This window comes from Dermacentor silvarum, chromosome 8 (genome assembly GCF_013339745.2).
Source record: "Dermacentor silvarum isolate Dsil-2018 chromosome 8, BIME_Dsil_1.4, whole genome shotgun sequence".
Lineage (NCBI taxonomy): Eukaryota > Metazoa > Arthropoda > Arachnida > Ixodida > Ixodidae > Dermacentor > Dermacentor silvarum.
Window position 1 is genome coordinate 52,756,552 of NC_051161.1, and position 13,070 is coordinate 52,769,621.

General features: G+C 50.2%; 1 protein-coding gene across 1 annotated transcript in view; it reads left to right on the top strand.

The window, feature by feature from the left end:
- Positions 1 to 259: 259 nt before the first annotated feature.
- The window catches only part of LOC119461235 (uncharacterized), a 315,477-nt gene continuing 302,666 nt past the window's right edge, over positions 260 to 13,070 (top strand). The window contains exon 1 of the mRNA XM_037722465.2: positions 260 to 885. Coding sequence (XP_037578393.1) covers positions 409 to 885 — 477 coding nt within the window. The 5' untranslated portion in view covers positions 260 to 408. The remainder of the gene's footprint in view (positions 886 to 13,070) is intronic.

The following is a 13,070-nucleotide window of genomic DNA, read 5'->3' on the forward strand; positions in this document are numbered from 1 at the left end:
TCTTGGTGGCCGTCCTCAGCAGCTGCCGTTACCGACGCACCGACGCGAAGCACTCGTTCGCCCCATCACGCTTCCTCCAGCCTCTCCCGTTCTCCCGCCCTCAGTTGGCCCGCCGGCAACAGTCAAGCTTCGGCGAGGCACCGCCAAGCGGCGCCAGCGTCCGCGTCTTCGCCACCGGACGTGACATCACGACCGCTTCTCGCGCATGCGCCCGCTGCCGCATCCGGCTGCCATTCTCCGTGATGGAGCGATCGGGTAGAGTAGGAGCGTCGGCGGCAGCAGCGGTGGCGGCGGCGGCTTTGCGGAGCTCGCGTCATTTTTAGCGCGACTGCGCTCCCCTCCACCACCCCACAACAAAAACACAGTTGTGTCGCGCGGTCTCCCGCGTGCTCGTGGCATGGCCTCAGCATGAACGCCGGCGAGCAAAGCATCGTGGCCGATTGGCTTCGCACTCTGGGACTGCCTCAGTACGCGGAGAGCTTTGTGGACAACGGATACGATGACCTGGAGATCTGCAAGCAGATTGGCGAGCCCGACTTGGATGCCATCGGCGTCACCGATCCGAGGCACAGGGACCGCGTGCTCCAAGCCGTGCGCGTTTTGCTCGAACAGGGCGGCACCTCGGTGTACTTCACTCTGGAGGAAGCCGCGAGGCATTCTCGGGTCTCGGCGGCATCGGCGAGCGAGTACGGCTTCGACGACTGGGGCTCGCCGGCGCCGGACAAAGCTGCGGTGCGGCCGGATTCGCTCCGCTACTTTCAGGACGAGTACGAGGAGGGCAAGGCCGAGCTGGTGCGCTTTCCCAAGATGCAGCTCAAGATCATGGTCAGGGAGAAAATGGTTCGCGATGGGATACGCCTCAGCATGCAGCCGTACAGCAACCCGGTGAGTGATCTGACACCTCCATTTTGTTTGTTTTGGAATCTCTCCGTGTAGTACGCTCGGGCGCGCGTGTTTACTAACGCGAGTTCCTTTCTGTTTTGAATGAGCTCCCGTTTTGACATAGAAACGACGCGATAACATAGCTTTAGGAAGAGAAGGAAAGAAGCCGGTCGTAGCGGCGCATCAACGCGCGTACGCGCCAACACGTTTTCGTCACAGCCCGTTGTTTTCAGGGGCGATTCTGCAGTGGCCGGTCCGGCCAGTTCTGTGAAGCGTTTACGGTCGGTCATCGGCGATACAGTTTCATGTAGCGTTCCGTTCGTGAATTAACACGTCAGTAGTGAGCTGACATGGTACTGAGCGTAGCCGTTACTTCGGCTATACTTTCCGCGAAAGCGGTTTGCTCCCGGAATTTTGACAGTTCGCGGGGGGCGTTTCCGCTTCGAACGGCATATGCCTGGCTGCGCGTAGCCTGGCTTGGCGTCCGTCGCGAGGAAGCGATCGATGCGTTGCCATCTGAAGGGACAGCTGACGACGTGTTTTTTGGCGCCGGTGCCGTTGGGCGCTCAGTGATAGCTCGGGAGCACCTTTCGCGAAATTACGTTCTTTGCATAGCTAAGCACGTTCGCGGGTTGCTTTTGTAGCGTATCGCTGAGACACGGCGCTGTTATAGAACGATCGAAGCTGGAACATTTTATCTTGGCAATTAAGGAATGCGTCCAGGTGGCATCCTGGAGAGTTGGCCTGGCGCAGAATGCGGCACTTACCTGAATTCCTTATTACCAGACGTCTAGACTTGCTGATCGGATCGGGCAGTGTTGGATAGGTGCCATGCTGTCTCTGCAGGTGGATCTGTAGAAAGAGTGCTCATATTCCTGTGCCAGAAAATTTACTTCTTGGAGCCGTAAAATAATTGAAGTAGTCAAGACACGATGGTAAGCAAGATAGTCGTTTGTTAGGTAATGGATGTTGCGCAAGGCGTCAGTGAAAGAGTGTAGCATAGATGTTCATTTGCGCAAGCGCATAAAGCTTGCGAATTTATTGAATGAGCACCCTGCAGTCTGTAAGTACGAGGAGCGATTCTTATGCAAGTCTGTCGACTGTCTCTCTCTAAGTTTATTGGTTCGTTGTCAACGGTTTGTATAAGCACACGCACGAGAAAAAAAAAAAAAAGAAAGAAAAAAAGTTAATGTGCATTTTTGGTCGAAATATCTTACCTGTGCTCGCATTATCCGTGGCAAGCAGCCCTCTCCTCTACACCCAGTGTAGGGTAGCAAACCGTATGTTTGCTCTGGTTAAGCTCCGTGCCTTACTTTTATCTCGTCTCTCTTTTCGTGGCAAGCACAATGTCGATGTGTGCGCGGACTACAACCCAGAAAATAGTATTTTTTTTTTTCCCCTGTGTGTGGGATGCGCAGTTCAAGAAAAGAATGAGCTATTGAACGAAAACGGTATCCGAATTCGTTGCGCTCAAAAAAAAAAAAAAAAAAAGCAAAGTACTTTGCCACACGACGCTTCGATGTTTGTTTAGATTTGACTACAGGAGGTAGCGTTGGGGAAAGGGATCACATTCTGCAATTACTGGAAACCTTTTAATCAATGTGTATCGTGGTCTGTTGTGTTACCGTTCCAAACCGGCAAAAATGGGCGCTTAGCCGCTAGGTCCACTCATGTGAACCTGCTCCTATACTGTCGTGTAACTGTAGTAAGGCTCTTCAGAAGACGATCTGGATGTTTGCTGCATCTGAACAACAGTTGGTGGTTCAACCGGGACAAACGTATTGCTACTTTCAACCACCAGGCCGATAGATAGGGGTGAATCCGTAGTAGAATAGAGGAAGTGGTGTGTTTGTGTATATTGTGAGAGGAGTGGTCTGGAAGCATGTGAGGGAGAGGGATCATGTCTTAGCGGGGATGGCACTTGGGGCCTCCTCTGGATCCACCAGTGCCTAAAGCAGGCCAATAAGGTGTGCTCGGGCTTTCGAGCGAGCTCTGGGAAACTCATCAGATGCATGGTCCTAGATACCTCCAAGAAGTTTAGAAATGCTGTTCGGCCAGTCTCAGGAAGCCTCGATGAAGTAAAAGCGGATCCGTTGCGCTGGCCATTTGATGATGCTGTAATTCGGTCGGTCGAGCGTGTCGTCAAAGTCAGCTTCAGCGAGCCACCTCTCGCCCTCATGCATGGAATGCACAATTCTTACATTGCACGACGGCAGACATTCCGTGCGCCATTTTGAAGCTAGCGTTATGGTGGTTCTTGTGTCCGGCGGTAATTTTTATTCTACCATTGCGATGTTTTATTGTGAGGCAGCTAGGGTTTAGCTTGCATCGATTTTGCTATCCTTTGTTGCGCTAACGCACATACGTCTGGGTAAGCTTTGACTGCTGCCGGTGAGCTCGTGGTTCTGGCGTATAATGCGGCATAGGCTTTTATATACGAAAAGCACGTTGCCCAAAGTAGGGTGGCTGTTTCGAATCGCGGACAGCCTGACACTTTGGTATTCTGAACGAAATGGACTATAGGGACAATGAACTGCTGCTTTATGAGGTGATAGAGTAAATGTTCAAAGTAAATGAACTTCAATTATTGTCACCGGTGCTTCGCCTTATTGCCGAACCATCTTCCTGTGACTTCTTGGACTGTGCTGTAACATTTCAATCGTCACTTGCGCCACCTTCGTTCATCTGTTACTGCTGCTACAATTACCAGCGCGTTTGCCCATTCCTGAGCGATGCGACACTACCGCGCAGTTCACGGCTGATGGCAGCTTGTCACAAATTCCTATTCCTTCCTCGTTGTAACGGTTGGCTTCCCCCATCGCGCGATCACTTCGGTTCTGGACAGGACATCAAGCACCCAGCTCATCGGCCCCGCTTCGACGCTCTATTCAATAAGGCAGGAAATTGGGCCTGTAAGTGTAGCGTATAGCTGAGGCTTTAGAAGACCAGCGCTTAGCCGCAGCACGATAATAAGGACACACGTCGCACTGACACGCGCAACGTGCGTAAACTCCTACGGTTTCCAGTCAGCTCAATGTGTATGTCCTTCTTATACCTGTGCTTCGTATAAACGCTGGTCTTTCAAAACCTGAACTAAGCCCTATACGTCAGTATCGCCGGTGTGCGTTAACCCGATTGAATTTCCTGCCTTTTATAAAGGTAGGGTCTCCGATGCGTAAGCTCGCCCATCATCAATGGAGAGAGTCATGCGTGAGGCAATTACATTCCTAATTTAATGGACCTGAGAGACCGCATATCTTTATACACATACTCTTTGTCTTCTACCGTGCGAAATAACCATCTCTTGCTATTTTCCTTCTCTCTATACCCCTTTCCGAACCTCTGTCTGGTTAACCTCCCTGGTTTTCTTTGTCTCTCTCTCTCTGTTTTCTACAGTTATAGTTGCGCAGGCATTTATTGAAATGTTGATTATAACAGAACTTCCTTTTCTGTCCAGATGGCTTCAGGATAGGGAATGCTGATTTACCCCCCCCCCCCCCCCCCCCCCCCCCCTTGGCATTCAGAAGGCTTCCGGTTCCAATCACTTTTGAAGCCTACAAAGTGTTATGAGGAATTTTGATGCATGTCTTCCGTTGAACGACCAAGTCCGAAACTTCGGCAGAAGGCTTGTCTAGGGACAATACTCGAATAATACACAGTAACCACGCCTTTCCAACGTTACACCTTCTCCGCATATTTCTTGTCGCCACTGCTATGTCCCATTATTAGTGTTCGTAAGTAGTGCGGTACGTTGATGATTTACATGCAACAGTGCTTCTACGACTGCAGTTGTAGGGAAGGTGAATGACTCTTTCGTTCGAAAGCCATGTTAGCTTCTTTTTTTTTTTTCGACAACGTCCTTTTCTGTCCTTATTGCATCCATCCCCTATTTACAAGACATCCATTGCAGAGAAAAAAGAAAAAAAAAAAAAAACGCTGCCACCAGTAGGTTTTCTTTTATACTTTATTCATCTGCTCGGAAATGTTATAGTATACTTGAAACTGAAACGAGCGCTTTTTACTTGCCGGTGTTGGGTTCAGTGGATAATTCTCAAGAATATGCACCAACTGACCCAGATCGCAACTCTACTGGATATGGTGTTGTGCTTCTGAGAGCGAGGTCGCGGGTTTCCATGACTGGCGGCGGCGGCTGCGTAACCGACTGTGCAGTTTGGAGCCGTCAAGCCTCGCAATATAATTACAGTAACATCTCGTTATAACGAAGTCGGAGGGGGCGCCAGAATCTCCTCGGTGTATGCATTACTTCGTTATATCCATTCTTACACGGGCTGCAATATGAATATGAATGGGGATTTTGATTGGAATTTCATAAACGTGCTATCCGAAAATGAATGGATGGATGGATGGAAAAACTTTATTTTGGTCCATTGGGTCGCGCTAGATTCCTATAGCCCGAAGCGGGCCGCTCCCACGTTGGGACCGAAAGGCCTAGCCTATCGGCCGCTTCGCGGGCCCGTTGGACTGCCCATAGCTGTTCATCTAATGTGAGACTGCGTAGAGCTGCGTCTCACCGCTCTTCAGTGGTGGGACGGTTAGAAAATATAATTAATGAGAGTTTGTTCATTGACTACGCGGACACTTGACCTTCGCGACTGCTTAGTGGACAGCATGACTACGAGCACACCTGACCTTCGCGATTGCTTAGTGGACAGCAGTGTCATGGAGTGCCCCTGAGTGCCAGTACATGTTCTTTGAGCGCCAGTTCAGCGTTATATGCGTTCCACTTGTTAAGTTTATGTGCAAGTTTTGATGTGGAATTCTCGCAGCATGACGCCGTAACTCCAGAGCGTCTGTCCTTTCCACGTCGTTTCTTTCCGCCCTGATTCCGCTCAAGATACAACACTAAATAGCTGTAGGCCGTGAATCTGGCGCTGATACTTGTGATGACACTACTTACATACTTGCGACTCGTGTTATTGTTTCTGCGTTGTTTGTTTTGTTATTGTGCTGTATTGAAGTTTCATATTGTTTTCTCTCTCTCTCTTTTGTCTCGTGTAGTGTTTAGGACTTCGAGATTCCCAATCCTAAAGAGACCTATACCTTCCTATTTTTATTCGCTTAAATAAATATTCGAACGTTGCTGTTTTTCGTGAAGGTGTACACCTCTCGGTTAATGCACCTCAAGACGCATAAATCGGCTATAATGGCACTAGGAATGTTATAGCCTGTGCGCAAAAAAAAAAATTTTTTTTATGAGAGATACACGCATGAAGATGTCCTGTACGCTGCCGATGAGTGACTTCGCACCTTCTGCTGCTTCTTCCTTTCTTGCTCCAGCGAGGCATTTTATTCTGCTCTGTTTCGCTCTATGAATTCAGTTACTCATGAACTTGAGGAACGGGTCCACCGAGGTCTTTACAGTTCGCGAAACGTCTCTTTTGACGGAAACGTTTGCGGCGGAGCGTGAGGCAGAAGAAGCGGGGGGAGGGGGGTGAGCCTCGTTAACCGCTCGGGTGTATAACTTCGCACTCGTCTTCGAGACACCCAAAATATTATGGAGAGCTACACATTGTGATCACGTCTTGCTCGAAGCTATACATACTTAGCCAACCACGCACTTCAGTCCACGTTTCCTTGCCTGAGACAGGCGTGCTTACAGCTGATATCCTCTTCAGATCCGAAGACAACTCGAGGACGTAATCGCTTTTCAAGTCTATTCGTGTCATCGACTGGTATGTCACGAACTTGAGCGGCCGATATATATTTTTAATACCCCTGTTTGATATGGAAAGCGCCGTTTCCATGTCCGTGGAGAAAGTATATTATGCATCTCCTCGTGTTCCTTGTTGTATAAAACCCCTTATCTTATGTCGCGTCCTGAAAGGTACGGATTGACTAGATCGCACGGACACGATTAGAAAAGGCGCTACTTTAATCCGTCATTGTTCTCCTCACATGTTTGCCAGCTGCGTGTACAGACTCGGTTAGATGCAGCACATATAGAACTACATTCACACATACACGGTTTCCAACTACATGTGGAGACTTGGCTAGATTTAAGCGAATATGGGACACTACATCTTAGCCTAGACACAGAGGTGAAGGAGTAACATCGCGTGATAGAGGTTGGTGTGCCTGTCGATGCCGTATCCTGGAATTTTCATGTGAACTCTCGGCGTTCGAAACACACTTCGCGGGTGTTTTTTTCGTCGTCTGTGACGATCACAACGGCCTCGATCAGGTTGGTGTCAGTTTTCACGAAAACTGAGGACAAGAATACGTTTGAACCGCTTCCGCACAGTTCCACATGCACGTGACTTTACGCGGTGACTGCGCTCTCACGGCAGACGTGCCGCACAAATGGAGCGCACACGTCAAGAAGGCAAATGAATGAGAGTAATGCCGATGACGAGCCAAGCGCGCGGTTACGACGTGTCGACGACAGCCCTAAATTTTTACTGCAACCACCACCGTCACATTTCCATCACTGCAACACGGAATCGGCACCCAACGTTCGACACCTGCTCCGGAGCGTGTTCCAGCAATCTCCGGGCTGGAAGACGCTCGTCGCGGCACCACGCCGTCGCGGTGCGCTTTTTGGGAGACTTAACATGGCCGCCGAGATTTGCGATCGCCTGCAGGTTTTGGACATAAACTTTCGCTTAATATATCGATTCATTCATTAATATCCGGGATCAGCTTCCAGTTTAATTTTGAAAGGGGTTGAAGGTATTGTTCGTTACAATATCCAAGGGTTCGCACGAGAATATATACCACTTATCTGTTAGCGGTCTGAGTGTTATTCGGTGAGCTGTTATGGCTTCTGAAACTTTCTCTTCTGAAACTTCTGAAACTTTCTGAAGGCTTCTGAAACTTTCGCCGCCTTTCCTTGTGACGGTTCCTGTTAGAACCGACGTTCGATTGTAGACGCTGCCGAATTCCGTCATATTGTCGTTGTGAGCCAATCAGAGGGGGCGTAGAAGCCCTGCGAGCCTCACAGAGCTGGCGAATGCTACGGTATGGCGAAATTTGGCAGTGCATCTCCGGAGGGCGCGCGCGTGTGTGTGGGTGAGAAGCGATAGAGAGAGAGAGAGAAGGCAGGGTAGGGGTATTGTAGAATTACCGTTTATTTACTACCTTTGGTAGCGTATACAGTGACTCTACGGGATTGTAGGCGTGGATGTACGAGTGCATGCCACTGAAACCACGCACCTGTTAGCGCACGCAGCGTCCGCGTATCCACATCTGACGAGGGATGTACTTACGCATGCGCTGCCAGACGATACTCCATGCTATCTATCCTCGTGATGACGTGCGCGCGTGCTGTCATCCTCCAAGCCGAGCGATAGGGAGGTATACATACACACTTCGCGGTTTGCCAATCACGGTGGCTTGAATGCGCGGCCATTAGCGTGCTCTCTTCTTCCGCACGGCGTGCAACGCCGGCGCCGCATGCAACATCGCGGTTCCAGCCGCCGCCGTTCGGTCGTGCTGCGGATGAGGATATTAATCGCACAGCCATCCACCACCACGCGCGCTGTTGGCGTTTCGAAGGGGCATCCCAAAAGGTAATTGCGCGGCAGCAGCGGCGTATTTTTCTCGTTGTCGTTCGTCCTGAAGCGATGCTCCTAGGGTGCTCACTGAAGCCGCTCAGCTCTCTCCGGCGACTCTCTCGCCAACGGAGTGAGTGGTCGCCCCGCCGGATAGCCACCCTAGCCCGGAGGGACGGACGGTCCGTTCTCGCTGGTGCCGATGCTGACGGTGGTGGTGGTTGTGGCGATGTGCGCTGGTGTGTGGCAATCCTGGAGAGAGAGAGAGAGAGAGAGAGAGATTCGGGGGGGCGTGGAGGAGGGGGGTGGTGGGGCTCGTCTCCCTTCGCTGATGGGCCGCAGTTTCGTAGTTTGCGTTCCTCACCGATGCTCGCGCGTCGTATATGTTTGGCCTGTCGGTTCTTTGACCTCGCTTAGCGGTTGTTTGGGAACGCTGTTGTATAGTGCCCGGCGCTGGCGAAGCGGCGTGTAACCGTCCCTCCCCGCTGTCCTCTCCTTTTTCTCGTAACAACAGTGCGTGCGGACAATAACGGGGAACCTGTTCATTGCGTCATTACACGTGCGGATGACTTAAAAGGTCGCGTCGCTCTTTAACTGCTTTGTTTGTCACGTGGGAAGCATGCGAAGAAAGGAAGGTGCGCCGCTCGCCGTTTGACTGGAGAGTCATTTGCAATGATGCGTAGAGTAGAAGGTTCATTGTCTAGTATTCGTTTGCTTTAATGGTTGGTTAGTGCGTGACCCTGCGGTGGTTTCCTATCTTCGCTTGTGTATTCTTGCGCTTGGTGATTACAGGACGTGCGCGCCTTGCTTGCGGACGTCTTTCGTGAAACACATTTCGTGGCGACGTCACGAGGCGCTATTCTTGATGTGTCTGAGGGCTGTCGTATTTTCAAGCCGGAATATGGAATCCTTTGTTTGGCCAGTTGGATTCGCCGTCACATAGGTTGTAGCTTTCGCGTGCTTATTAGGAATGTACCTAAATGACTTTCGATCGGCTCTGGAATTCTTCTTTTCACTACTCTCTCCAATTTTTACACTGGTACGCAGTTTTTTTTCCCCCTTTTTTATGCGCTTCCACTTTCCATGTTGTCCTTAATACAACTATACATGTTCCCCCGCAGCTATACTTACCTTTAAAATAACCCTTAATGCCACACTGTCATCGTGATGCTTTCTCTAAGTTCGCTTTCTCTTATTACCCATTTGCTTCACCCCCGTTCTGATGAGTAGCTATAGCGTTCCGCTGTCAAGCAGGAGGTCATGGCGTTCGATTCCCGATATATATATAGCAACTGTCGATGGTATGCTTTGAACCACCGTCAGGTTGAAACGCCCTCCTCGAAGAGGCAGGGCGTTTGTCGAGTGAGTGACACTTCGCAATGTAGTGAACGCGGTTTAAATCATGGATCCGGCTCCTAAAATAAGTGCCCCGTAATGTTGACGCATTTCTCTCGAATTTACCGCCAAATTACCCCTGAATTCTTTTGAGCGAGCGTGTACAGACGGATGCATGACGCATCCGTCTGTAATGCCAAGTATCCGCGGTAGTGTACTCCATCACTTCATGTGTAGCTTAGGGAATAGCCGCGAAATTGAAGCAAGCTTCCTGCCTTGGTGTGCCAATCCAAGTGTGTTCCCGAAGTTCGCGATAAATTTGTTTAACCCACAACATCTGTGCATGTATGCTTCCCCTGACTAAGCCTGGTCTGCTATGAGCTCGCAGTGGCAAGATAATTATATGTATTCTGTAGATAATGACCAGTTCTTGTATTTTTTCGGGCCATTATTTGGCTCGGTTACGTGGGCGCGGTGTATCCTTTTGTGAGACGCGATATACTTGTATAAAGGCTGGTATGCAGTAAAGCAAATGTGTGGGCGTACGCCCAAAACGCTACAAAGGAACGTCAAAATGTTGCACTTCAGAGAATAATTCAAACAAGAGTTTCTGAGCTGTCTGTACAAGAATTCCTTTTGTTTCAGAGAAAGTATTTCCTAACACCAACGTCTCACTCGTGCTGAAGCAACTTCGCGATCTTAGGTATGTGAAGTAAGGCTTTCGGCTTCGCGAGGATCATATACTTACGCAACAAGATCTCCAACGGATGAGGACGGATCTTAAACTAGTGTGAGATCATATTAGTCATCTCCCAGATACCATGTAGACGTTTTACGGCGTCCCGCGTTTCATCATCCTAGGCGTCGAGAAGCCTATAGCCGCTCGTGATATGCATGCTTGGAACCGACTGCGCGAATACCTCGCTCTGCGTTTCGCAAACTCCAGGCCGAAAATTTGCGTCATTGCATCTCGGATGGCACGATTGCGTAAATTATGATGCTGGAGAAAAGCAGGTTCTGAAACGTAAAGCCCCCTCTGGCTGAATTCAGAACGGGGTCAAGCATTTATACTTTCTTTTCGTGCTTCGGAGAAAACAAATTGGACCCGAATAGAAAGAGTAGGGAGAAAGTTAAGGTACCTGACGTGTCGACATCGTCTATTTTATATATTTACTGCCTGCTCAGCAGACGATGCTCGTCTGTCGTCTCGCTCACATCGTAACAGTTTACGTTTCTGATGTGGTACGTTTCTCTTTGGATGTCTACAGTGTCAGGTGTGGAGAACCTGTTGATACCCATGCAGATACGCCTAATGCGGGATTAGCCAAGATTTTGTTAGTTTGGAGAAATGCGCAATGAGGCGAATTAATGGAGCTTCTTACATACCCATTCTTTTTTCTTTTCTATTTCTTTTTTTAGGCGTTCTTCAAGCGTTCACACTTTCACTTCCTCTCCTCAGAGCGTCGCCGCATTTATTTTGGCTTACGCTGCCGTATGTTGCGTACGATTTATTACTGCGAACACTGTAGAATCACTGTGAGAAACCGACCTGACCTGCCTGCCTGCGTTCTTTCTTTCTTTTTTCTCGCTTTCTACTGCGACAGCAGCTAGGAGTTGGAAACTGGGTTTGCAGTGTTAATTGTTCGTCCTTTCCGTTACGTCGAAAGGTGTCGTCGTCCAAATAGTTGCGGTCATGACGTGCTTCCGGCTACCACATCGCTTCCGGCGCTTGCTGTGCACAAGAGCATGTCTTTCCAGATTTTCTTCCATAACTCCGGAAGCTAACCGCCTGCAGGTACGATTTGGACACTCAAATCGCACTACCTCGGAGCTACGGAAGTAAATCTCGAAGGCCATGCTTTCGTGCACTGTAAGCGCCGGAAACGATCTGAGAGCCGGAAACACGTAATGGCCGCCATGTTGTAGACGGAATCTTGGCAGCGTCTGATGCGAGAGCCTACTACTGTCGTAGCAAATGAGTTCAGAGCCGGTGCAGTCCCCTGAAGTCTGTCGATCTTGAAGTTTTTCTAGTTGTGTACAATAAGAACAATAGTATTAATTAAATCTAATGTTTGCACTTGAACAGTGGCGGCTTGCTCAGATTTTCTCTCCTCCGCGCATCTTAGCGTTCGTCCGAACTGAGACTGAAAGCGTAACCGAAATCCTCTGCGCCGGGTCTGCGTGCCAGCGCGCTATGCACTAAGCAGCGCAACTACATGGAGCGTATTCCAGACGTACTTTCGATTTCGACGTTGCCCGCGGCCTTTCGGGACGTAATCCATTTCACGACGCGCGATAACCGTGCTTTATCCCTTACGGCCGAAATACGTACATACTGTGGGAGTGTCCTCTTATAATCGTCAACCACCTACAAAGAGAACATATTTTGGCCGATATTTATCCACTGCTCAGTCATCGCACGGTGCGTTAAAGTGAGCGGTCCGGCACCCCGAGCAACTCGACGCGACGCGTTGAAAATGCGTCGTGTGTGGTTGCGGCTTTTATGGTGCTGTGGCGTGATTCGGTTGACATCTTGTGCCGCGGGTAATGCGCGCGAAAAGCAAATAGATGGGAGGAGTGTGCTGAGGAAAGCGCGGGGAGGGAGGGTCGGAGGAGAGGGAGAGGCGAGCGTCGTCTCTGCGGACAGATTTTTTAACGCGCCACGTCGCGCTTTTAATGGCTCCGGGGGAAGAATTATACGGAGAGGGTTGGCAAGGGGGGGGAAAGGAGTTTGCCGTCGTCGTGTCCCCCGTGTTCGCTCGTTGTTAGAGCAGTGCACGAGCTAGCGCGGAAGGAAGAAAAAGCTAACGACGACACCCGGCTCGGCCGAGTTGATTCTTCTTCCCTGCGCGCGCGCGAGGAAGCGCGTAGCCCCTTCCTCTTCCTCCTCCTCTTCGGAGACGTAATCGTTTTATTTTTCCTTTTCTTGTTTTCTTTTTTCTTCCTCCTCTTCTTCCGTCGCGTCGCCGCTCGGACTCCTTTCTCCCGGGCAGTGTCCGTCCATGAGTTCTTTTTTCTTCCGTATTTCCTTTCGGCCTTTCGCCATCGCCCACTTCGTCGTCGGGCTCTTTCTCCGGCGGCGGCCTCTGCCGGCGCATCGCTGCTCTCTCCCTCTCGGCAACGTGGTCTCGGCGGTAGTAGTGGTGGCAGCGGTGGCGGTGCGCTCACGCTCTTTATTATTCGGCTGGGATAAAAAAAAAATAAAAGATCACGCAGTGGACGTCGTCGCCCGTTCCCCCCACAACTCTGAAGAGCGGAATGCCGGGACCCTGGGGGAAATGCCGCGGCTCTTGATGGGGCCCTGCGACGGAGAAGGAGAAGGCGAAGCCTTCCTTTCTCTTT